Source organism: Rattus norvegicus, chromosome 20 (assembly GCF_036323735.1).
Source record: "Rattus norvegicus strain BN/NHsdMcwi chromosome 20, GRCr8, whole genome shotgun sequence".
Classification (NCBI taxonomy): Eukaryota; Metazoa; Chordata; class Mammalia; order Rodentia; family Muridae; genus Rattus; species Rattus norvegicus.
In genome coordinates, this window is record NC_086038.1 from 31538436 (window position 1) to 31565488 (window position 27053).

Here is a 27053-nt window from a genome sequence, read left to right on the forward strand (position 1 = left end):
AGGTTAAAAAAACCTCCCAAGCTGCCCATGTGCATATTACAACGTGTGTGTGTGTGTGTGTGTGTGTGTGTGTGTGTGTGTGTGTAAAACACCAAACCAAGTGAGGGTCTCAAAGGCACTAAATTATCTCCTAGGATAGCTCATACTTTATGATCCAAGAATAGGATTTTTTTCAAGCTTTGTACATTTCCTTTCCACATGAAATAGTAATTCTTACTTGGTCAGAATGTAACAGATTCACTAGTTATTTCTTTATAATATGGCTTTCCTTTTTTCAAAGTAGTTTTCTTTAAAAAAAACTTTTTATTGTTTTTTGTAGGTTTCACTCATCTCCCTGTCCCCTCATATCTGCCCTTTGCCCTTGCAGTGTGTGTCCCCCCAATAAAACACACACACACACACACACACACACACACACACACACACACACACAGAGCAGCAGCAACAATACCTATAACAATAACAAAGCATAGAAAGTATCTCATGGGGAAAGCTGTAGCATTGTCACAGTATGTCGCATAGTCCATATCCATTGCAGTGAGTCATTGGTTTGGTTCTGTGCCACCATCAATATTGGATCCTGATCGGAAATCCTCTCAGTGATCCTGTTGTTGCCCTGTGTCATGGAGATCCTGCAGCTTTTGAATAGTGGAACTGGCCCTTTCTTGCATCCCAACTATTCATGAATGATATAAATTTTGGGGTGAGCCATTTCAGAGCCCTGGAGCTGGGCCTGGGCAATAGCTGAACTAGTCAGCCCACTGAACTATACCACTAGAGCTCTCCAGGGCTGCTCTGGCCAGGTCACCCAATGCAGAAAGCAGGGCCAACTCACCCACACCCGTGCCTTCAGGTTGCTGCCCAGGCAAGGTGAGAGGGCCTATTCTACCAAGTGCTGCAGCCTGTCAGGCTGGGCCAGCTCTTCTGCTCTCACACGCATTGGACCGGTGAGGTTCAGGGTCCAGTCTCTGGTCTCCTGAGTGCTACAGCCAGTGAGAAGTTAGAGCCAGCTGGATCTCATGACCCCAGGGCTATGTCTCCACTGGATACTGCAGGTGGTGGTGGTGGTGGTGATGGTGGTGGTGGTGATGTATCATTTCCATGCCCATGACACCTCAACCCATACTAGTAGCAAGTGCGAGGGCCATTTCTTCTGTACTCTCGTCTTGGGGGCCGGCTGACCACCCCCTCCACCAAGGCCAGCTCTTCTGTGCTGCCCAGATAGGTGCAGGGGTAACTCTCCCTTATGCAGCAGCCTGCCTGCTGCTGCAGTAAATATTTAAAAAGTCTGAACGTTTTATCCCGCACGGTGCCGGCACCATTGGGGTACTTTTATCTCAGTGGCTTCACACTGCCCTCAAGTACTTTCAGACCCAGGCAGTCCGCCAGCCACTCCAGTGTGGCACCTTGTCCCACTGGTCCCTAGAGTTAGTTCTGGCACCAGAGGGCCATATGGAACTAACCGTAATTTATCTCTGGCTAGTATCTCTCCCACCAGCTCTCTACTAGCTGCGAACTCTCCGGTTCCAGCTATGCAGTAAAATCAGGGATCTTGAAGTCCAGCAGCGGTTGGCCTATCATGGCTCCCTGCCATGGACTCTGCCCACACTCCCAGCAACCAGCCCTGGTAGTTAAAGTATGAGGTCCCACCTACCCAGTAAAATCATGACTCAATAAGTTGTAATTTAGCAATCAGATTTATATGTTAATTTCTCAATCCACAATACATCCACACAATAAACTCACAACAAATGATAAAGATATAAATCGCCCACCTAGATAAGATAAACTGACCTATAGAAATCCATCCCTTAAGAAATATTCAGGGCTGAAGAGATGGCTCAGTGGTTAAGAGAACTGACTGCTCTTCCAGAGGTCCTGAGTTCAATTCCCAGCAACCACATGGTGGCTCACAACCATCTGCAATGGGATCTGATGCCCTCTTCTGGTGTGTCTGAAGACAGACACAGTGTGCCCATATAAATAAAATAAATACAATCTTTGAAAGGAAATAACATTTGAAATATAAATAAAGAAATGTATCCAATAAAAAACAAAAAGCAAACAAACAAAAAGAAATATTCATAACCTGTATTTTTGTAGAGATGCATGGTGAGGATCATTTTCGTCTGCCTCCATATTGCCTCCCTACTTTCTCCTCCTCCCTCTCCTTCTCTAAAACTTTGTTGCCGCCTCTCTTCCTTCTTGTCCAATGACAGGCCTCGTTTTATCTTGTGTCTGCCCTCACCTACATAACGGCACCAACCTACACTTCACCCTTTTTGTTTAATTAAAAAAAAACTTTTCTCTCAATTGTAAGCTGAGCACAACTATTATTATTTTGTAATTTATAAAGTATAAAATAAATCTAACACCTAGTCCAACATTTTATCAGTTAAACAGAACATTTAGTTTTCTATTCTAGCTTAAGAAAGTTTAAAATCTATGTTATGTCTTGGCTAGCTTGTATACTATCTGGTAACTATCCAATTAAATATGTATTATCAAAGTTAAACAGCTTGGGTAGGCTATGAATCTATAACTAGTTCCAACCCTGTCAGAAATCTGAGAACAACCAATATTATCTGAAAATATAGGAAGCCTAACATGGCTTCCTGAACTAAGACATGCTGACGAGACTATTGTCTATTTACACAGTCCCCTGAGAGCAACACGTCTTCGGCCTTCTGGCCTAGCATCATCTGACAGACTTTTGAAACACAGAATTACGAAGGGCTGATCATTCTGGCTTGGGAGAGATTATCAGTCGACTCTTCTGCAGTGTGTCCTTTTCTGGACAGTATTTAGTCTGTAGAAGAAATAGACAATTTCTGCCCAGTGGCTACCTAGCCACAATGTACTATCTCAACTGGAGGTAAAGATGTTTAATTTCTTCTTTTAATCCACCAAATGGGAGATGTTAGGAGCAGATATATCTCAACAAATGATAAATAACAATAAATATCACATTTTGTGGATTTCTGATATTTTTGAAAACCATATATATATATATATATCTGGACTGTTGTCCACTCACTAACTTAATAAATTATCTTAAAAGCACGCTAACATTAAACTTAGAGCCATGAATTTGCTATCTGGCCCTTAACTCACATGTTTAACCATCTCAGAATAGTTTTTTAATAGCAGTAAAGGACTGGGTCTAAGCCTTGTATACTTAAAGGAGTTGTATAGGCACCAGGCCTATATATGAGACTAACAGTATTAATGTTAAACCCATAAGAAATTCATATCAAAGAAAATCTAAACTTGTGTCAAATAAATTCTGTACCAATGTAAAAGATTATAACTTTATCTTAGTAACAAGTATAAGGATTTCTACCAAATGAGATTATGACTGTACAGTCAATTCTAGCTAATTCTTCCCTGTTAAATTATGACCATTTCTTTCTTTCTTTCTTTCTTTCTTTCTTTCTTTCTTTTTTTTTTTTGGAGCTGAGGACTGAACCCAGGGCCTTGTGCTTGCTAGGCAAGCACTCTACCACTGAGCTAAATCCCCAACCCCTATGACCATTTCTAAATTCTCTAGAAAGACAACCTTAGAACAACCACTTTCAGCCTCCCAACATTTAGGGAATTAGGGTGATGACTCTTTGATAACTTTTTCAAGGTGTATGTGGGCATTGAGATATCTTAGGGTGAGGGGGAGGGAAAATGGGGGAATTGTTCAACCTTAAGAAGGTTATCCAACGATTATTGTAGTCTAATGTCTGTACTGACCAGACGTGGCTGAAAGTCCCTGAGATGAGGAATCCAAACAGGCCACTTTAGCATTCTGAGGATGAGCTTCACTAGGCTGTACATTCTGTAATACATAAATCTCAAAACAAAATTTTAGTATCATCAAGATATCTTTTTGTTTGATTCTCTTGAATCTAGTTTTTTCTACCTGTATCAAATCTGATCAATAAAATTCTGGAAGGGGGTTGGGGATTTAGCTCAGTGGTAGAGTGCTTGCCTAGCAAGCACAAGGCCTTGGGTTTGGTCCCCAGCTCCAAAAAAAAGAAAAGAAAAAAAAAAGAAAAAAAAAAAGCTCCGGAAGGTGTCCAGAGCCTAATCACCCTTTTAAAAAACACAAAGACAAAACCTTTTCCCCAAAACAGTGTGTTCTTTAGTCTGTAACCAGAAAAGTTTGTATCTTGTACTATCTCTCAGAGAAATAATATAACCACAAGACTCACAATCATACCCATTATGAAAATTAAAACAATTTAAAAAGCTGAAGTAGCTGAACAAGCTTGTGTGAGCCTGTTAGGCCTTTTTAATCTGTTATGTCAGAAAATCAACTCAAAATTCCCATGGAGCCCATGTTAAGAGATATGAGCCTCCAGCTGTGGTAATTTTAAAAATAATCACAAACCCTCACTAGCTGGCACTGATGAGCTGTATGGCATCAGTGGGGTAATTCACAACAATTTAATCACACTTTTATCAATACCAGTACCAATAAAAAAAGAAGCAACTTGTCAAACCAGGATTTTAGTCTAACATACATCTATCTGTTAAGCTCTCTACCTGGAGTGTCAGACTTTTATTTATTAATAACTTCTATAATGTATGTCTGTATTCACTCTGCCTGGTGCACAGACTTCTATTTTTAAATAATGTTTATAACCGGAAAATATCACCACTCTTTACTTGGAGTCAGTGATTAATGTTCCCTATCCTAGTTCTAAACCGTGGATATACCCATGTGATTCTGATAAACTCTGGACTCTCTCCTTCCATATAAACCAATTTAATCACATTTCCTGTCTTTAAGAAGCAGGCAGCTAGTCTCACCAGGATTTTAACTCAAAATTCCTGTGGAGCCCACGTTAAGAGAATATGGGTATCCTGAAAGACTTAATAAAGCATTATATCTTTATACTGAAAGAGCGTACCCCTAAACGGGGAGCCGCGTCTCTCGCTCCAATCGCGGGGTGGGGTGCCCCCAGGAATCACACGTAGCCAGTCTTGATGTAACAGCAAGAGGTAGCGTTTATTAACGAGATCCCGGACCGACACATATCTCACACAGGAGACAGAGGAATCGGCCCTGAGCCTCTTCAGGCAGGGGTTTATGTAGGAGAAGCCAGGGGGTTTCGCGTGGTTATCAGCAAGGGAAATGGGTACAAGATCTCATCTGCAAGCAGTATGTGCGGGCTGGGGTGTTCTCAATATAGGAGAACGTCTTATCTCTATCTGTAGAGCAGGGAGTCATCCGTCCGGATGGCCCCCTTCCTGGAACAATCCCTCGACCTTGTTTTTAGGCTTGGCCGGGCACATCTCAGGCCGGCTCTGTCCTGCCCCCTTATCTGCTGTTCTTCTGCAGTTTTTATGAAGTTTTTATTTTAACTCTTCAGCTCCAAATGGTCCGGCAAGCCCTATAGTCTCCCTCAGGTAGTCCGGACCTTGTTTATGACTAACTTTTTGAAATTTAACTCTTCATTCCCCTCTACTTTTTGTGAATAGTTCTAATCTTAGAACTACATGATGAGTTCAGCATCCAGAGGCTCCCCCTACAGCCTGATACTGCTGTCTTAACATGAGGACATGTACAGCACTAATCCGTTCCCTGACAAAAGTTAAAAGGCGATTAATGATGTAGGGCCCAAAAGTGAGGAAAAGGAGGAGGATAATCAAGGGACCGGCTAAGGCTGACAACAGGGTGGTAAGCCATGGGGACCTATTGAACCAGCTTTGAAACCAGCTATCAGTGGCTTCTCGTTCTCGTTGTCTCTTGTCTAGCCTCTCTCTAAGTTTAGCCATAGAATCTTTAATGGTCCCTGAGTGATCAAGGTAAAAACAACATTTTTTTTCAAAGCAGCACATAGCCCTCCTTCTTTAAAGAATATCAGGTCTAATCTTCTCCTATTTTGAAGGACTACCTCTGAGAGGGAGGTTAGGTATTATTGGAGGTCAGAGTCAATGGCAGTTCTGAATTCTCTATAAGCCTTGGGCAACAGCAGATGTCCTTGTGTGGCCCTTGTAACACCTAGATAGCCTTAAATAATTTTTAACTCTCTTTTGTGTCTTATTAAGTTTTTAGCATCAGGATTCTAATCTGGACACTATCTAAACCTATACACCAAGGTCATGACCAGCTTTTAGAACTTTTAAACTTATACAGATTGTGATTCCTGAGGCACAGTCCCAAGAAATGTTAGGAGTACTAACATATATAATGTTAAATCAAGCCTATCTCCTCACCTATCCCGATGGAACCCAGGGCAAACATGAAATTTTTGTTTCTAAAGCACACTCCTCAAGTGAGCATTATAGCAACCTCCCAGTCACTTAATTCTAGGGAGTATCCCTCTAGGTCCCAGCTCTCAGCCCCAACAGCTAGTACGCTGTTGGTGAGGGCTGAGACTTGATGGCTGTCAGGGTGGTCAGTAGCACCAGGTACGGTCCTTTCCAGTGAGGCTCGAGTATCTGGGCTCAGTGTAGCTGTAGTCTCCGACCTGGAACTGATGAAATGTTTCAGGGGTCTCCGGGGCATAGGCTGCTGTCAGCTGTGAGCAGATTTCTTTCCATATCACCTGTAGGTCTTTTAGCCTGGCACATAAATCATTATTACTATGACATGTTGGTTCAGTAACATCATCTAATACAGTCAGAGGAGCTGAGGCCCCATATAAGATCTCAAAGGGGGTAAAGCTGAGTCTGGAAGGGGTATTTCTTGCTCTGAAGAGAGCAAGAGGGAAGGAGTATCACCCAGTCTGTGCCAGTCTCCATGGTCAATTTGAACAGGGTCTCTTTTAGAGTCTTATTTTTTTATTCTACCTGTCCTGAACTTTGAGGTCTGTAAATATAATGTAATTTCCAATCGACCTCTAAATACTTGGCCACACCCTGGCTTACCTTGGCAACGAAAGTAGGGCCGTTGTCTGACCAGATTACCTTGGGCATTCCAAATCGGGGGAAGATTTCTTCCAGTATCTTCTTGATGATTGTAGAGGGCGTCTCCCGTTTGGTGAGGAAAGCTTCTATCTATTCCTGAAAAAGTATCTACAAGCACTAGGAGATACTCGTGATCATATTTTTCTGGTTTTTGTCTCAGTGAAGTTCACTTCGACTTTTCACTAAACTCTCTAGGTCTCTTTGCCCTGTTTGCTTGTTAATTATTCACTTATTGACATACCTTATACTTTTTACTCTCTCTGGCTAAAATCTTAAAGTCTATTATATACACTTAACTACTTGGACAAACTTTTTATCTCTTAAATGAGTCCATTTCTGTATTTGGCAAAGTGAGTCTTTTCTTTGTTCTCTGAGGAGTATAGCTTTCTCAAGTGTACCATTGTCTTTTTTTGTTTAAGCAATTTGGGCCTTTTCTTCTGTTGTACATTCTAAGTGAGGCCATCCCTTAGTCCAATCCCAGTTCCCAGTGGCTGTCTCTTGTAGGCCTGTAACCAGGATAGGCTCCTGTATAGCCGTTTCTCAAGCCACTTTATCTGCTTTGTTACTGTCCCATGTCACTGAATCTCTTCCTTCCTGATGTCCTGGGCAATGAATAGTACTCACAGTTGCTGGCTTCACCAGGGCATCCAAGAGATGGCAAAGGCATCTGCGGCGCTGATGTGCTGGGGGGTTGAGGTTCAGCCATCCCAGATGACATTGTGTTGTCCACCATGGCAGCACCCACTTATCTCTGACCTTCATGAAGAGAACTGTTCCCATCTGTAGACAAGGTAGCCTCGGCTTTCAGCAGGGGTCAATCAACCAGTCGCAGAGGTCTTTTCTCCACCCATGGGCTTCTGCTAGTGCTTGACACTCATGTTGTAGTGGCTCCAGGTCAGGATTGGGCAGCAAGGTGACCAGACTGTCTCCATGGCAGCTGACCAGTGGTCCCATCTTCTGGGACATTTCATTTAAAGGCAAAACATCAGCCACTCTACCACAGTTTAAGTCCTGGATTGGGTGATAATTGTTAGTGCCCGGCTGGCAGGAGTGATGTGTTCCAGGCAGAACAGGACTAAGCCACACATCTCTCAGCATCAGGTACTGGTGCACTGAGACAGGTCTTAAGCTCTACATACACAGTCTGTAGATATGCATATACATGGCCTCACCCAGCCATTTCAGTCCATGCAAGCCATTTTGGAGAGCAAATTTCTCAGGAGCAAGGGATAGGGGCAGTCAGGGATGACCATGAACAAGTGGGTTACCCAGCCCATGCCAAGGTCCACTGTTCTTCGGGCAGTCCATAAGTATTGTTTGTTGTCAGTAGCCCCTTGTACTCAAGATCTTTGGATATTGGCCCACTGGGGGGGCATAGGAGCACAGAGCATTGGGTCCCTGTATCCACACTTCTCTTCTATCTCTGTACATAGCCAGCACTCTAGGACCAAGAAGCTCTCCAGTGGCCCCTCTTGTTCTTTCTTGGGCAGTCCCTGACCCAGTGTCCTTTTTCTTTGTATTAGGCACATTGATCTTTAGCCAGGAATTCTCTTCTGTTGCCAGGTACTATCTTCCTAGGTTCCCTAACTACTGTGGCCAGTATATGTTTCTCTCTTGTCTCTTATCTCTCTTTAGCTCTTTAACTTCCTCTTTTTATCTCTTTTCTTCTCTAGCTTCCTGTTCTTTTTACCTTTTTTTCCTCTTTCTCTTCCACAGTCTCTCTCATATCTTCTGTATCTTCTTTTACAGCTATTAGATGCTGTCCACTTAACCACACTTTAACTTTACTTTTTCTGCAACTTACACTAACTCTCAGCAACTTAGCTTAACCCTTTAAATTTCTGTAATTTTTTCTTTATATCCTTTCTTTATCTTAGCCAAATTGGTTGGGCATTTTCTAGCCCCTCAGAGACCCACCCTTGGAGCCTGGCGGCAGACCTGGCACTCCCTACCTTTAGGCGTATTGAAGTTAACAGGCAGAAGTGAGGGCCTTCCATCTGTGTCTGGAACATTCTTTCTAGCCTCCAGTAGGATTCTGTCTTTCCTCAGTGGTAAAGAAGACCTGTAATAGTTACTAACAAGCATCTCAAATGGGATGATGAGAAAACAAGAGAATCTTGAGAATAGAGGTCTACTGAAGAGGGCAAACAGCATTTAGTCACACAGCTAAACCAGGAGGCCTTCTTGGACAAAAAGACCATTGTACAAATAAACACAAGCTTTGTCTATGAACCAGAAAGGTGAGCAGAGAGGCAGCCGATCTATTATCGACTATCTCTCTAGACTTAGATTTTCTCTCAAGGAGTATCTCTCTTCACTGTCAGCTCCGTGGCTCTGTCTCTCAATAAACCCAGCCTCTGAAGGACACTAGGCTTCTAGTAAGAACTAATAACAAAAGGATGGAGAGAGGGTTAGAACCTGGGTGCAAGATGCCAGGTGGCTGACAAAAGAATTGTAACCAGTTCACCTGGGGCTATCAGGACCTCAGTAGTAGCCCTTTACCAAACTGTCTCACTGGGTTAAAGGCCCATGGAAAAGAAAACATTAATCCTGACCTTGGCCACCGCCAAAGCCTGAATTCTAAATCTTGACTGGCAAAACAAAGTTTTTTCACAGTTTGTTGTAGATTTTTTGAAACTATTTTAGGGGCTTCTCTGTCCCCCAACCTGGGGCATTTTGACCACAGGGGCAGGAACTGGTTGCTGTGGGAATAGGATCAAAGGCACTGTCCATGTTAATGATGACTAACGAGAAAAGTAATTTAATGCTGGAGACTGACTCCTCTCTTGGAATAGGGCCAGCAGATAAGGCAGGCTTCCTTAAAGAACTTCTCTTAAACAGCGCTCTCCTTCTGTGAGCAAATGTCAGAAATTCCTTTCTTGTTCTTGTTTTCCTTAGAGTCCTCTCCCACCTCGCTCTCAGCCTTTTCAGATAGTTCCTCCTGTAGCATTTCTAATGTAGCCTGTCCCTTTAAGGTTCTTTGCTCCCAAGCAAAAGTTAAATCTTTCCCAGCTTATCACAGCTGTCTATCGTGAGATTTCCAGAGACAGCGAACCAAGATGTAGCAATTCACTAAGAAATCTCTCTATAGTGTTTCTTTTTACCTTAAGCCTTTTTCTTTTAAACAGCTCTTGAAGAGCCAGAAAAATTGGGTGAGACTTGAGAAGTCCCCATGCTCGCTGCAGCAGCTCCGAAGCTAGTTTCCCTTTCCCCTATTGTGTGGGCTGCGAGCACAAGCACAGATAAAACACTATGTTTTAAAAAAATTAACGTTGGCTATCAACCAACACACCGCCACTAGAGCGGGATCCACAAAATTAAGTTTTTTTTTCTCACTATATTTGTTCCACGCTGGCTTCTAGTACCGGCCTCGGGACCCTCAGATTTGTTATGTTGATAAGGGGGTGGGGAAGGACTGGGTGCCCACGGTGTGGGTTCAGGTGTGGGTTCATCTTCATCTGGAAGACCTTCGATGTCAGGATAAATTCGAGGAGTCGTCTTCTTCTCCGTCTGCAGCTCCTGGGCTACCAATATGTGTGAGGACGGGGATGGGGATGCCCGGGACCAGGGCTTCAGCCACGGGGGAGGGTCGGAGGCGAGGTTCTCCCATATCACGATGTAGGGGACCTGATCCCAGTGAGATCCAGGTCTGGGCTGAAAAACAATCTTTTTAATTGACAAAATAATAGCTTTGTCTAGGGTGCCCTCTGTGGCCAGCCTGCTCCAAACCTTGGCCACTCAGATGTGCAGTAAGTCTGCCAGCGTTCCTTTCTCACTTCCACAGATAAATTTCGAGCTCTAGCTTTAACCTCTGACCAATGATTCAAAGTTTGACTCAACGGGGTGGACACAGACTGTCCCCATGGTGAAGAAAAATAGGACCGCCTTGGTAGGAGGAGCTCTCCGTCCCCCTGGTTCTGGAAAGTCACAGTCAGATCTCCTTGACTGTCCTCCCGACTATGTTCGGCTCTTGGAACGTCTCTCACGCGTCCCAGAACCTGCGCGATTGGGGCATCCCCCTGTGCGCTTTCTAAAAAGAAAAAGAAAAAGACTATTCAGAGTAGGAATCCTTCATCTACTCACAGGCACCTATACAGGGTGGGGAACCTTCTTCCACCCGTGCACAGGGCAGGAATCCTTCATCTGCCCAGACAGTGCACTCTCAAGCTAGCTTTCTACGGGGTGGGAATCCTTCTTCCACCCGTGCACAGGGCAGGAATCCTTCTTCTGCCCAGACAGTGCACCAAGACCTTAAACCGGTACCGAAAAACACAGACTACAAGACTTAATTCACACACACTCACACACACAGCGGCCGCTTTCCAGCACTCACACTAACGTACCTCCAAGTGGCATTCAGGGTTCCGGGGGGTCACACTCCGATCCCGGACGAGCCCCCATATGAAAGAGCGTACCCCTAAATGGGGAGCCGCGTCTCTCGCTCCAATCGCGGGGTGGGGTGCCCCCAGGAATCATGAGTAGCCGGTCTTGATGTAACAGCAAGAGGTAGCGTTTATTAACGAGATCCCGGACTGACACATATCTCACACAGGAGACAGAGGAATCAGCCCTGAGCCTCTTCAGGCAGGGGTTTATATAGGAGAAGCCAGGGGGTTTCGCGTGGTTATCAGCAAGGGAAATGGGTACAAGGTCTCATCTGCAAGCAGTATGTGCGGGCTGGGGTGTTCTCAATATAGGAGAACGTCTTATCTTTATCTGTAGAGCAGGGAGTCATCCGTCCGGATGGCCCCCTTCCTGGAACAATCCCTCGACCTTGTTTTTAGGCTTGGCCGGGCACATCTCAGGCCAGCTCTGTCCTGCCCCCTTATCTGCTGTTCTTCTGCAGTTTTTATGAAGTTTTTATTTTAACTCTTCAGCTCCAAATGGTCTGGCAAGCCCTATAGTCTCCCTCAGGTAGTCCGGACCTTGTTTATGACTAACTTTTTGAAATTTAACTCTTCAATGCCATCTTTAAAACAAATAAACCAAACCTAAATTAAATCATTTTCCAAACAACCTTTGCTAAAGAAGCAGGTTGCCCCCAGGTACTCTCAGACCCAGGCAGGCCCTGAGTCGTTCCAGTGTGGCGCCTTGCCACGCTGGTCCCTAGAGTTAGTGCCTACACTGGAGGCCATATGGAACTAACTATAATTTATCTCTGGTTAGTATCTCTCCTGGCGACTCTGCTAGCCGCAAACTCTCTGGTTCCAACTACCTGGTAAAATCAGGGCTCTAGGAGACCAGCATGGGGCTGGCCTATCATAGCTCCCTGCCAGGGACTTTGCGGACACTCCCAGCGACCAACCCCTGCCGTTTAGGTATAACTTCCAACTCCCCGGTGAAATCAGGACTCACTAAACTGTAATTTAACAATCAAATTTATATGTTAAATTCTCAATCCACAATACATCCGCACAATAAACTCACAGCCAAATGATAACGATATAAATCGCCCACCTAGATAAGATAAACTGACCTATAGAAATCCATCCCTTGGCCGAAATGCGAATGCTTCACTCCTTCTTTAAAAGCGGAATAAGAATACCCTTGGCAGGGAATAGGGAGGCAAAGTTTAGAACAGAGGCCGAACGAACACCCATTCAGAGCCTGCCCCACATGTGGCCCATACATATACAGCCACCCAATTAGACAAGATGGATGAAGCAAAGAAGTGCAGGCCGACAGGAGCCGGATGTAGATCTCTCCTGAGAGACACAGCCAGAATACAGCAAATACATAGGCGAATGCCAGCAGCAAACCACTGAACTGAGAACGGGACCCCTGTTGAAGGAATCAGAGAAAGGACTGGAAGAGCTTGAAGGGGCTCGAGACCCCATATGAACAACAATGCCAAGCAACCAGAGCTTCCAGAGACTAAGCCACTACCCAAAGACTATCCATGGACTGACCCTGGACTCTGACCTCATAGGTAGCAATGAATAGCCTAGTAAGAGCACCAGTGGAGGGGAAGCCCTTGGTCCTGCCAAGGCTGGATCCCCAGTGAACGTGATTGTTGGGGGGAGGGCGGCACTGGGGGGGAGGATGGGGAGGGGAACACCCATAGACAAGGGGAGGGGGAGGGGCTAGGGGGATGTTTGCCCGGAAACCGGGAAGGGGAATAACAATCGAAATGTAAATAAGAAATACTCAAGTTAATAAAGATGAAAAAAAAAAAAGAAATCCATCCCTTAAGAAATATTCAGAATAACCTGTATCTATGTTGAGATGCATGGCGATGGATCGTTTATGCCTGCCTCCATGTTGCCTCTCCCTCCTTTTTCCTTCTCCCCCTCCTTCTCTAAAACTTTATTCCCGCCTCCTTTTCTTCTCGTCCAATGACAGTTTCGCCTTTACCTGTAAGAGGCAGGACCAACTCATTGTCTCTTATGTCTTATGGGGTCAACCATCCTGACTGCCTCAGGTGGTGGGGAGCAAAGGGGCAGTGTGGAGAGCTTTTGGGGTCACTTGGCAGGAATTTGATATTGGGTCAGGACAGGGAAGTAGGCTCAGGCAGAAATCTGATTTTGAGCTAGAACAGAGAAGTAGGTTTCAAGCTAGAATATGACTTTGGGCTAGACCAGGGAAGAAGGCTCGAGAATCTTGGTCATCCTGATAAGCCCTTAGAAACAGCGATCACGGGACTTTGATTGTCTTGCTTGTTCCCTTAACCTAGAACTGACCTTATTACTTGCATGTAATTAAAATGGTATAAAAGCAGACTGGGGGAAAAATAAACCCACCTTAACCTCAGAACTGGCTGGGGTCATGCTACAGTGATGTCTAATTGTCTTTTTTTCTTTTTGATCCTCGCTCCCATGCTGGAGAACCCGTTGACTGACTGAAATGGCTTGGTCAGATGGTGCCTCAATGTTGAAGCTCCAGTAAATGGGATACAGGGAAGGACACCACGGGAAATGTGCACAAAGGAAAGTAAAAGAAGATTTGGGCCAGCGGTGACAACCATTGTAAAAAGGGACAAGGTGATGGTAAAGTGATGAGAAAATAATCCTCATAGATGTTTTTAGTCTTTGAACCCTGACTAGAGACAGTTTACACCCTAGACATGAGAGAGAATGTGTTTTGAGAAAAGCAGTCCCCCCGACTCTCCCAGGACGCTTTGGCAAAAGAGAAGGAAAATGAGCGTAAGCTTTTTCAGAGCTCTCCTAGAGATAGAAGGAGGTCGGGAGATATCCTGCCTCCTTTTTGGCTCCTACTGGAGAAATGCTTATTTCTAGTTCTGGGCTCCTTAGGTAGGATATCTGGGTCCCTTTGGTGGGACATCATCTAGTTCTCTCCCCTCTCTGTCTATTGTCTGTCACGGGTGCACCAATCTCTCCGTGTCTGTCAGTTTATGTCTGTGTTTTTGTCTCGTCGCTTGAATGTTGTTCTGTGTTTCATATTCAAAAGAAAAAATGGTTAAAACTTTATCTGCTGGTTGTTCACCCCTTGATTTAGTTTTAACTCATTTCAAAATAAAGTAAAATAAAATAATAAAATAAAATAAAAAGCAGTTTTAATTGGTCTTTACAGCCCTGCAGCAGTAGCTAGGAGTTTAGTGTAGCTGGACAAGCCCTGGCAGGGGCTGAGTGTCCTCACAAGCCACTCTCAAAGGTGCCAGCAGCTTCTCAGCTTCTACAGTAAGAGAGCTGATGGCTATTTTTCTGTAAAAATCTCTGTGACTGTGATTATTGGGGTCAGCCGGTGACAAGGTGCTCCCCTCTTGAAATTACAGCTAGAAAGAGTAAGAATTTTGTCTGGTTTAAGTAAGTAAATGTGTGGCCACTTCATGTCTATTTCTGACTGGTTTTAAATACATAAATATGCTCTACATGTCTTGGTTATAGAATATTGGCTTATAAGTTAGTGGGTATGATTAAAAAATTGGTAACAGAAAGTTGGCCTAAAACTGGTAACTCTGGGTTGGAGTCATTTAGAACAACATGTGGCATGAGCCAAACCAGGTAAACATGTCTCTAAAGATATGTCTAACTTGGGAAATATTTTATGTAATTCTTATCCTAGAATCCAGACTTATGAAAGACAGGATTTAGGGCGATTTCTCTTTGTTGAGGTATTAGAGCCTGCACCATCGTGTGTTCCTGTGCAGGGATTGGCAGCCAAACTTTATAGCATGGGAGTGATGCGCTTGGTGTTGATTTCGGAGAGACTGGATTGTTTGGAGGTTGGGTTTTGCTTTCCAAAGTTATGGTTGTGCTCTGGTGTTGCAAGGGACATTACAGTCAAGCTGCCAGTGTTCCATTGGCTGCAGCTCACAGTTCGAGCACAGGCTTGGGCTTTTAACACACACATATTTGCAATTAAGAAAAAATCAGGCAGTTGCAGATTGCTGCAGGGTTTTTGAAGGGCTGATGAGGCTTTCCTACTGTAGCTGCCATTCCAGGAAACGCAGATAGAATGATTGTGCATTTGGAGAATTGTTTTTATATTGTTCCTTTGCATGTTCATGACTGTAAAAGGTTCGCATTTAGCATGTCTGCTTGTAAGTTTAAAGAACCCTTGAAGAGACAGATATCATTGGAAAGTTTTGCCTCAAGGAATGGCTAGTAGCCCTATGGTATGCCAACAATTTTGTCTCTGTTTCAATACAAGAAGTTAGGACTTAGAATTTTCCAGCGTATATTACTCGTTACATGGATATTTTATTAGCTGATCCCTCTGAAGGAGTTTTACTACAAGACTTTGCTCTTATACAGTGAGCTTTAAAATTTTGGGGCGTGGTTCTTGCTCCAGAAAAGATTCAAAGGCAACATCCTTTTCAATATTTGGGACATCAGTTATATCCTAAACACATTGTGTCACAGAAAGTTTAAATAAAAAAAGATAATTTACTTACTTTAAATGATTTTCAAAAGTTGTTAGGAGATGCTATTTGGTTAAGACCTTATCTTAAGCTTACCACAGGAGAGCTTAAACCTCTGATATTCTCAAGGGGATGCAAATCCTGGTTCCCCTCAACAATTAACTGATGAGGAACAAATAGCTTTGGAGAGAGTGGAGGAAGCTATTAGCCAACAACAGATACATTATATAGACAATTGTTGGCTGTTTGGACCCACAGCAGTCCTTTGGCTAAAGGGAACATTAATTAATGTGGATTCACCTTTCTTCATCTCCAAAGAAAGCTTTAACATCCCATTGTGAAACTGTTGCTGTGCTAATACAAGGTTTTAGGATAGAATCAAGAAAGTATTTTGGGAAAGAACTTGATGAAATATTTATTCCTTATTTCAAACAGCAATTAAATTCCAGAATGCTGATATTTGGCCTATCGCATTTTTTTCAGGCAAAATTGGTATTTATTATCCAAAGGACAAGTTGTTACAATTTGCCTCTATGCATGCTTTTGTATTTACTGTAAATTTATGCACGCAGCCCATAGAAAATGCTCTTACTGTATTTACAGATGACTCATCTAATGGGAAGACGGCACATATCATTGGATCACAAGTTTATTCTCTTGAGTTTCCCCTTGCTTCAGCCCAGATTATTGAAAAATCAAGCTTTTAATTTGTATACGGATAGCCAATATATAGCTCATGGTTTACAATTGCTTGAAACTGTTCCTCTTTTAGATACTGCTAATTCTCAAATTTTGCAATTCTCCTTTTTTTCCCTCAGCGCTGACCGTGGGCTTCTAGCGCTCTTTTCCTCCGCTCTTGTTCCTCTTGTTTGGCTCCTGCTTACAACCGACGCCACGGGTTTCGGAGGCCTGAAAACCCCCGCTGGCCTCCCGGTGCTCAATGATTACCTGGCAGACAAGAGCTACATTGAGGGGTATGTGCCATCACAAGCCGACGTGGCAGTATTTGAAGCAATCTCTGGTCCACCACCCGCTGACCTGTGTCATGCTCTGCGTTGGTATAATCATATCAAATCTTATGAGAAAGAAAAGGCCAGCTTGCCGGGAGTGAAGACATCTTCATACTTGTAGTATGGCCCTGCCAGCGTGGCAGACACCACAGGAAGTGGAGCAGCAGATGCTAAGGATGATGATGACATCGATCTCTTCAGATCTGACGATGAGGAGGAAAGTGAAGATGCAAAGAGGCTACGAGAAGGACGCCTTGCTCAGTATGAATCAAAGAAAGCTAAAAAGCCTGCAGTTGTTGCGAAGTCTTCTATCTTGTTTGGATGTGAAGCCTTTGGACGATGAGACAGACATGACGAAACTAGAGGAGTGTGTCCGAAGCATTCAAGTGGACGGCTTGGTGTGGGGGGCTCCTCTAAATTGGTTCCAGTGGGATACGGAATTAAAAAGCTTCAAATACAGTGTGTAGTTGAAGATGATAAGGTTGGAACAGATATGCTGGAAGAGCAGATTACTGCTTTCGAGGACTACGTACAGTCCATGGATGTGGCTGCTTTTAACAAAATCTAAATCATACTTAAGTCTGTGCACTTAAATAAAAGCTTGAAAGATAATTTTTTTTGCAATTCTTTGTATAAATACAACTTAATTTAGGAGGATGTACTGTTTCTTAACTTCAAAGGACATTTAAGGGCTCATACTGGATGGCCTGGATCCTTAGTGAGGGCAATGCCACAGCAGATTTGTATGCCAGGCAGATTATGGGCCTTACCCAGGAACATTAGCCATACAATCTCATCCTTTACATCATCAGAATAGGGATGGACTGAGACAACAATTTGGTATTTCTAGAGAATGTGCAAGTCAAACTGTAAAGACTTGTCCTGAATGTCCTCAATTTATACCTGTATCACATAATGGCGTTAGTCCTCGAGGACTTGTACCTAACCAATTATGGTAAATGAATGTCACCCATATTTCTGGTTTTGGAAAATTAAAATATTTATTTGTGACCATTGACACCTTCTTGGGCTTTCTGGTTGCAACTGTTTTAACAGAAGAAACAAGTAAAAGTGTAATACTCATTGCTTAAGTTGTTTCTCTATGCTGGGTGTTCCAAATCAGATTAAAACAGATAATAGAACTGATAATATTGCAGTCGAGCAGTTGAGACTTTCTGTCGACAATTTACTGTTACCCCCATTACTGGGAAGCTGGATATCCATGTGGTCTCTAGCACTGCTCACACCAGGGACATCCCCATGCTCTCTGGGGGTAACATAAGCTACAGACATCGACACTGACCCCTGAAGCTGTGTAGCCACAGACCAACACATGGTTCTCAGCAGTAGCTCTGGCTGGGACCTTACCGTGGTCCCGTGTGGCGGGGCTGGCCACTCAAACCAGGCTGCTCCTCTCCACCATGGAGGTCCAGTTCCATCTCTCTTCATAATGTCCAAGCCGCTCTACTCTTTCTTTCCAATCTGACCATCACATACTCTCACACTGTGGTGGCTACTGCTGCAGGCTGGCCACAGGGCTGGTGGGCCCCTGGGTGACATCCACTGCTGTGTGGCATGGTGGTACACAGACATCTTTAGCCTCCCTCCGCTGTATGCTGGAGGGCAGGTCTATGGGTACCTCAGGTCTTCCTCCTCTCTCTCTGTGCTGCTTGGATAGGATTTGACTTTTATGAGTACGAAACATAAGAAGGCTTTGGCCACGAAACCAGGTGTCAAACTAAAAGCCTGTCATTTGCTCTGTCCCTAGAAAGTAGTTCTTGTTATTGAGACAAAATCCCCCAGTTAAACCATTTTAAAGTGTACAATTATAGAGTTTCTTGTGTGTCAACATTACTCATCCATCGCCACTATGTAAGCCTGTGTCCAGTGAAGAGTAACTCCTAATGTCTCCCTTCTTCTTCTCCCAACAGGAACATTGATTTACTTTTTTGTCTTGCTCTGATTATTTCCTGTGAAGGTAATAATATGTTGCTTTTGTATGTAAATTTGCATAATGGCCTTAAAGATTGCATATAATTTATACCATATATTAGTACTTCCTTTTTTTATGATTGACTACTATTCCCTTGGGTGCTGTGCCACATCGAATTTCTTTTTTTTTCATAGAATTTTACATTAATTTATTTCTTCATCTTAGTTTCACCTATGCTTAATATGTAATGATAATGAAGTGAAATATCCTCTCTAGTAATTGTTTATATATTTTTTTCTATTGGTTATTTAATTTATTTACATTTCAAATGTTATCCCACTTCCCACTTTCCCAGAGGGGACTCTGCAAATCCAACATCCCATATCCCTTCCCCCTGGTTCTATGAAGGAGCTCTGCCAACCAACCGATCCACTCCTGCCTCACCGCCCTAGCATTCCCCTCTGTTGGGCATGAGTCTCTATAGGACCAAGGGCCTCCCCTCCCATCCATGTCAGATAAGGCCATGCAGCCATATCTCCGTCCATGCGTACTCTTTGCTTGGTGATTTAGTCCCTGTTATCTAACGATTGATAAGGTGTTTGAATTTCATCACCTTTTGGAGTACCATCCCTAATACCGTACTGAACACTTTTTACTTGAGTTTGCATTTACTTGAGCAGAATGAGAATCTAGGAATGAAATTACTGGACCATGTGTTCAACCGTTTTTTCTTTTTTTCACCTGTTTTATTTTTCTACCAGCGGTGGAGGACAATTCCAATTATTTCACAAACTCACCAACAGTTATTTTCTGTGCTTTGTATTTATAAGATTGTAGCAGCCCTCATGGTTTAAGGTGGTACCTTCCTGTGGGTTTGATTTGAAGTCTCCTAATTTGAACAGTGTGCAACATCTCTTTACACCATTGTTATTTCAATCTCTATCTCTAATCTGTATCTCTGTCTGTCTGTCTATCTATCTATCCATCCCCATCTCCATCTCTATATTACATACAAATGTCTGTTTAAACCTTCTACTCATTTGTAGGAGAGTTTTGAAATTGTTCCTAGTTCTCTAAAAATTGTATACGACATATTTTGATCATATTAACCCCCTCTCATTTCCACTTCTCCTCCTCTGCTCACCCAACTCTGCATCTTCTTCCTTTGCTCGTTGTAAAAATAAGGCCATTTTGATTGTGGAGCTGTAAACGGTTTTTATGTATTATGGATATTAGAACCTTTGGGATGATTTTATAATCTTTTCCCATCATGTATACTGATTTGTCTACCTTTCTGGTAGTTTTCAGGTGTACATATTCTGAAGGAATTCAATTGGTCTCCCTCTTTATTTTCTATTTTATTTTATTTATTTATTTTAGCTGCTTCCATCTAGTCATATCTAAGAAGCCTGGGCCCAATCCAAAACCAGGCAGATGTATGCTAAGGTTTCCACAAGCTCTGCGTTTGTAGATCTTATTTATAGACCTTTAGTCTAACTTGATGTTTGTGTATTGCATGAGGTAAGGGTCTACATTTACTCCTTTATAATGTTTCAGCAATGTTAATTGAAAAGGTTTCCTTTTCTTTTTCTTTTTCCTTTTCTTTCTTTTCTTTTCTTTTTTTCTTTTACAATTTATTGGATATTTTTTAATTTACATTCAAATGTTATCCCCATTCTCAGTTTCCTGTCCATAAACCGCCATCCCATTCTACCTCCCCGTTCTATGAGGGTGTTCCCCCACCAAACCACCCATTTCTTCCTGCCTCCCTGCCCTGACATTCTCCACACTGGGGGAATCCAGCCTTGGCAGAACCAAGGGCTTCTCATCTCACTGGTGTCCAACAAGGCCATCCTCTGCTACATATACAACTGGAGCCATGGTTCTGTCCATGTGTACTCTTTGGGTAGTGGTTTAGTCCCTGTGAGCTCTGGTTGGTTGGTATTGTTGTTCTTATGAAGTTGCAAACCCTTCAGCTCCTTCAATCCGTTCTCCAAAGGGGACCCCATTCTCAGTTCAATGGTTTGCTGCTAGCATTCGCCTCTGTATTTGTCATGCTCTGACAGGAGACATGCTCCTCTCAGGAGACAGCTATATCAGGCTCCTGTCAGCATGCACTTCTTGGCATCAGCAATATTGTCTGGGTCTTGTGCCTGTATATATATGGGCTAGATCCTTAGGTCGGGCAGGCTCTGAATGGCCATTCCTTCAGTCTCTGCTCCAAACTTTGTCTCCATATCTCCTCCTATGAATATTTTTGTTCCCCCTTCTAAGAAGGACTGAAGCATTCACACTTTGGCTGTCCTTCTTGAGTTTCATGTGGTCTGTGAATTGTATCTTGGGTAATCCAAGCTTTTGGGCTAATATACACTTATCAGTGAATACATAGCATATGTGGTTTTTGTTTTTTGTGATTGGGTTAGCTCATTCAGGATGATATTTTCTAGTTCCATCCATTTGCATATGAATTTCATGAAGCCAGGTTTTCTTTTCTCACTGGGTAGACTTTCTGCCCTTGTCAACAAACAAACAAACAAACAAACCAAACAAATGTGTGTTTTCCAGAGGAACAGAATCAATAGCATACACACTGTTATAAGAAGGTTTATTGGATTAACATACACTATTATATGTAGAATTAGATCCACAATGGCCAACTGCAGGCTGGGAACCATGGAAACAGGTATTAGGTTAGTTCAAGAAGCCGGAAGCCACAGAACAAAGAAGAGAGACCAGGAGTGTAGCGGCGTCTGAAACTGCAGACCTGAAGTTCCACTAGAGAGGCATCGTCATGTTCAAAGACTGACTGAGTGATCTCTTACCCCTGTGGACAAGAGTTTCTGCAAGAAGTGTAATGGATGGAGAATGCTTGAGGGTGTGCTGGCCTGTGTGACGAGTAGCACTGGGTACGTAACCCGCTTTCTGGGTATGAGGTGGAATGTTGGGGTATGAGGTGGAATGTTGGGGTATGAGGTGGAATGTTGGGGTATGAGGTAGAATGTTGGGGTATGAGGTGGAATGTTGGGGTATGAGGTAGAATGTTGGGGTATGATATGGAATGTTGGGGTATGAGGTGGAATGTTGGGGTATGATGTGGAATGTTGGGGTATGAGGTGGAATGTTGGGGTATGATGTGGAATGTTGGGGTATGAGGTGGAATGTTGGGGTATGAGGTGGAATGTTGGGGTATGAGGTGGAATGTTGGGGTATGAGGTGGAATGTTGGGGTATGAGGTGGAATGTTGGGGTATGAGGTGGAATGTTGGGGTATGAGGTGGAATGTTGGGGTATGATATGGAATGTTGGGGTATGATATGGATTGTTGGGGTATGAGGTGGAATGTTGGGGTACTGCTAGGCTTGGGCTTTGGGTCCTCTCACTGCTGTTTTACTTCCTCTTGACCCCCACAGTGAAAGACAAACAAAGGACACACCAGCACATAAAATAAAGGAGGACAGATTGGCTTTGGTTCCATGATTGTTACCACCTACAGTTTCAAGTCACACTGGGGATCCTAAAACACGTCCCCATGGAAGTGAAGGCTATCGTAATCACACGCATGCTCGTTCAGAATGACGGCAGACTTGCCCCTGCCGAGTGGGTTAGCATCAATTCTTCAAACTCTGGGTGCAATTTACTACTGAAGCCACGCTTGCCTTGGAATGATTAATGTTGGAGGATTATTGATCACCGATTTAATACCTTTACTGTTACATGCCTACTTATGGTTCCTAGTTTTGAAGAGAAGCACAAAGAACCTCAATGGTGTTTTATAAGAGAGACAATTTGTTTTAAAAAAAAATACAGCCAAAAAATGTTTCAATTGGCAAATATTCACTAAGTATCTATATGAGTCGCATACACAAACACAGCTCCCTGATATCAAGTAGGCTGTATTTTGAAACTAAAGAAGACATCCTAGTCATTTTCTGAACATTTCTCTCGTGGTTATGGGACATGAGACGATAGAGTCCTGCTGTGAACACAAAGAGGACTTCTATTACAGAGTACCCCTGAGTCCGTCTCTGTAAAAGTAGTACACTGTACACGTGAGCTCTAAAGTGAAAAGCCCCACACGTGAGGCAGTCTCAGAGGCTTTCAGAGGACTAGGTAGAGAAGACTGATAGATATCAAGTTATCCAAAGGTAGAGAACAATGAGTGTGTGGCAAAGTGCGTGGCTACGGTCTCTGTCCAGCAACCAGAGGAAGCCGGCGAGATGAGCCCGGAAAGAAGTGATGCCTTTTCCAGCAAGTGCTGCTGAGAGCGGAAGCAGCCGCAGATGCACAGTTTGAGCTGCCCTGGGAAAGGCTGCTCTCTCTGTTGGATTGCTCCTGTAATGGTCCCTTTTAGTCATCTGCCACTCTGGGTCTCATTTTGCTTTCTCTGCGTGACTTCAGTTTAATGTTATTACATGCTAAACTCAAAGGTGATACCCTTTCCTAATCCCCCCAAAGAAGATACAGGGTTGGCTGCGAAGAAGCAATGGAAACCAAGGCAGGATCCCTCCTTCATGAGGAGGACCTGTTTGTCAAAAGCACAGGGAATAGAATGAGGAAAGCTTCGAACCAGCCAGGCAGTAGGATCCCAAATCTCCACCCGGCACCCTTCTTTATAGAAAGCCCAACTCACTTTGAGACAAGCTCGTGTTTTGCATTTGGGGCTGAAAATATTAAATTTCAGTAAATATTCCTGTTCTACTGCTAGACATGAAATGAGGAACTGTAAGGGATGCACATACAAGTATGAACGGGGACTCGTCTTTTCCTCTAATCTCGAGAATTTAGAGGGGGTGTGAGGCCCAAGTATCCAAAATACCAAGCAGTGTCTCTGTCCTCCAGCCACTGAGAAGGGTGCTCCTCAATTCTCGCATTATTCTGGGGATACATCTGACCCAGGCTGTACAAAGACTGGCTGCCCAAGGAAGGTTACTCTGGGTTTTATTTCCGTCCATCCTATACTCAAGCCAAGGCTGACCTGGCAGGTGCCTGGGTTAAGTCTCCAAGAGTCTATAGGGACAGTTGAAGTTGCTTGTCCCACTAGAGAGGAGAGTTGAGCTTTAGAGGATTCTTCAGGAAGTTTGCAGTAGAGAAGTGGTCCTGGGTCTAGAACGAGGCAAGAGAGAACAGAAGAGGAAAGCGCTCCGTGTGATTGACAGCCGACGTGGAAGTGAACTAACTGGGAGGAAGCTTCTGCCCAGACCCGGACACTTGGAGAAAAGACAGCGTCGCCTCCGCCCTCCTCCACCCCGCCATCTGTGCGGTATCTGTCCACCCGGTCCCCTCTCCGCCATCGGGGGCTCGGGAGCCTGCTCAGCCGCCACAGGTTCCCCAGCCCCGCCCCGCCCCGCCCTGCCCCGCCCCGCCCCGGGCTCGGGGCTCCACACCGAGCTCCGCCAGGCTCCGGGTGCCGAGGTCCGGGCGGTGGGAAGGATGGCTAAGGTCCGGGAACTGGAGGAAACCTTCGTGCACGAGCAGCCTTCGCCCCAACTTCCCTCCGAGATCGCGGAGGAGTGCGGCGCTCAGCTGCTCGGCAAGGGCTTGCTGGTCTACTCCGAGGAGAGCGCTTACCTGGTGGCCAGCGCCCGGAGCAGCGAGGAGAAAGACGGGGATCTCGGGCTGCAGGTTGGAGTTAAATCAGGTGAGTGCTCCATTCGCCCTGCCGCGGTGCTGAGTCCTAAGGATGCCAACAATAAAAAAGAAAACACACTCTGAACACACATAGAGTGCTCTCTCGGAACCATTTTATTTCACCAGGAAAACTGTTAACTCTGAGGGCTTTGCTCAACTCCTGCCTTGCTCCTCCTTGGGTGCAAAGCAGGCAGGTGTGGAGGTCACTGGACTGATCGCGTGTTCTCTTGTTCTTTGTCACTCCGAAAACTCGCCCTCAGAAATGCATTTAAACAATGGCAACTTTTCCTCGGAGGAAGACGATGCAGACACTCAGGAAAGCAAGACCAAAGCCACCGACCCACAGCTCTCTCAGAAGAAGAGCATCACCCAGATCATGAAGGACAAGAAGAAGCAGACTCAGCTCACCCTGCAGTGGTAAGCTGGCCCTGGCGCCCGCACAGGCTGACGTCCACCAGCCCGTGTCTCTAGGACCCTGCCTTTCCCCAACTTGCTTCTCATTAAAACTTCCACAAGTTTAAAAGACCCACGAGAAATGCATCTATTTTCTTGCATTGCTTATGCACACAGAGACCTATTCTGACCCTGATGAAAGACGGGATATATTTTTGACTTAAACCACGGGTTCTTCACATGTAAGCTGTGATGAATTTTTCTGTGATTGTTCAGTTAGCATAAAATGCATTTCTTTGATATTTTTATGCTTTCGAGATATAATTCTTCAGAACAAAAAAAGGAAGGCTCTTAACTCTGCTTTAATCCGTAAGAGGGCAGTTACTGTGTCAGTCAGAAAACAGATGGATTGAGTTAGAAGTACAAAACGGAAAAAAAAATCACTCAAGCTGTCCTGAGTAAATAATTTTTAGTTTTTACAGCATATAGCATACATGATTTACTATAATAAAACATCACAAATTGGCTTTTTGCCTCAAATCTTTTAAAACTGAGAAATTATCAGCAGGTCTACATATGAAGTGTGTTTTGTAATACTTGCTACAAAAGGAAGAGATATATAAATAAGAACGTGTCATTAAGAACCCTTGCATAATGTGAAGCATTAGGACCACAAATTTCTATCTATCTATCTATCTATCTATCTATCTATCTATCTATCTATCTAATTTATTATTATCTAAGAATTAGAAAAATAGGATCTATAAATGCTTGTAAACTTTATTTTTGATATTTAAACATTAAGTTCTAATTTTTATAGCCTGAGGTTCTGAAAGTATATGCCTGAACCCTTTCAGTGTCTGAAATAGAAAATAAATATGCCTGTAAAATTACATTTTAACTGATAAAGTGTGGTGTGATGATTACTAGTTGAAAACACCCCAAAACTGTAAATAATTGAGAAATTACCTGCAATATTTAGGAAAGAACTACTGTCATCAGGACAGTTTGGAAAAAATGTTTAATTTTGAATTTATTTTAAAGGATTTTGAAAGATCACTCTGAGGCTTTCAGTTCAAATTAAGTACTTATAAACAATCTTGAATTTGTCAAAATTCGTACCATACATATGCCTAGCTTAACTCAGTGTTTTGAAGATAAAACAATAAATATAAAAACAACTACCCAAATAGATGGATTGTGGGTATTATATTCCTACCTTTAAACTGAAAAATTTAAATAGCTGTTTCTTTCTCATAAGATTATTCATTTTTGAAGACTATAGAGCTCATTTTACTAATCTTCTGAAGCAAATGAATGTTATACATTTTTTTAAACCCCAAATTCCTTAGATTTTAAGGAATCCATGAGGCTATAGAATTGCGGTTGGAGTGTTAAAAATTAGAACTGAAAATCAAAGCAAAAATATGACATTAACTCCAGCTCTTATTGTCAGTTAGCTATTCAATTTTAAATAGGTGAATTTATTTGTTTTGAAATACTATATCCTAGCTGGTTTGAATCTTTTTAATTAAAAAAAATTAATGTTTGAATTTCAAGGAATAGGTCCCCTAACTTTTATTTTGAGTGCATCGAGAGTCTGTATGTAAAGTCTTAAAGGACTTCATCCAGTTTTATTCTGAATAATGCTGCATACTGCATTGCTTTTGTGTTGTAAATGATTATGCTTTATTAAACATGAAATTAATATATAAGTACATTTTAAGAAAAATAATTTACTGAAAACCTTGAAAAAGAAGGGAACAGAATCTAGAAGCTTTGGTTTCTAGATTGTCATCCAGATGATTGGAACACAGATTATTTAACACATGTAGTTGAAATTAAGTGGAGATCTACCCAGATTTTCAAAGCTTATATAGTCATATCTACACTACAGAGTTGGGATTGTATATGTTATGTATATGGAGGCTTTTATAGACATTGCCTTGGTTATATCTGATAATTTAGATGAATATAGGTGTAATCACAGTAGAGGTGTAAGAGTAGAAATAGACCGTTATCATCGCAGCTTCAGTGAAGTGAGTTTACCCTGCTATCTTTTCCAAACAAATACACTACCTTCGGTTGCTCAGTAGTTTGCGGATGAAGTAAGGGTGTGTGAGCTTTGACGGGCCGAAGCCCGGCAGCCCTTCCAAACTGAAGATGTTCTAAAAGACAGCATCTTTAATCTCACCATTCATAGTCCTAGATCAATGAGTAAACTACTGAGCATTGGAGACTTAGACAGAAGTAAGACCTGGTATTTGAACTGATGGCCTGGAAGGAGTGGTTTCCACGTTAACATCACATTGTAACTGTACTAACGGGTGTTCACTGTGGATTTTACTCTTCTAACATTAACC

The 27053-nt window shown here is 43.1% G+C and overlaps 2 protein-coding genes and 1 pseudogene across 3 annotated transcripts in view; 2 read left to right on the top strand and 1 right to left on the bottom strand.

The window, feature by feature from the left end:
- LOC134483923 (glyceraldehyde-3-phosphate dehydrogenase-like) overlaps positions 1–27053 on the bottom strand; it is a 470368-nt gene that overhangs the window by 80775 nt on the left and 362540 nt on the right. The gene's annotated exons all lie outside the window — the stretch shown is intronic.
- Positions 10439–17343, top strand: Eef1b2-ps2 (eukaryotic translation elongation factor 1 beta 2, pseudogene 2; annotated as a pseudogene).
- The window catches only part of Rfx6 (regulatory factor X, 6), a 53478-nt gene continuing 50479 nt past the window's right edge, over positions 24055–27053 (top strand). Inside the window, exons 1-2 of the mRNA NM_001414918.1 lie at positions 24055–24307; positions 24558–24714. Coding sequence (NP_001401847.1) covers positions 24100–24307; positions 24558–24714 — 365 coding nt within the window. The 5' untranslated portion in view covers positions 24055–24099. The remainder of the gene's footprint in view (positions 24308–24557; positions 24715–27053) is intronic.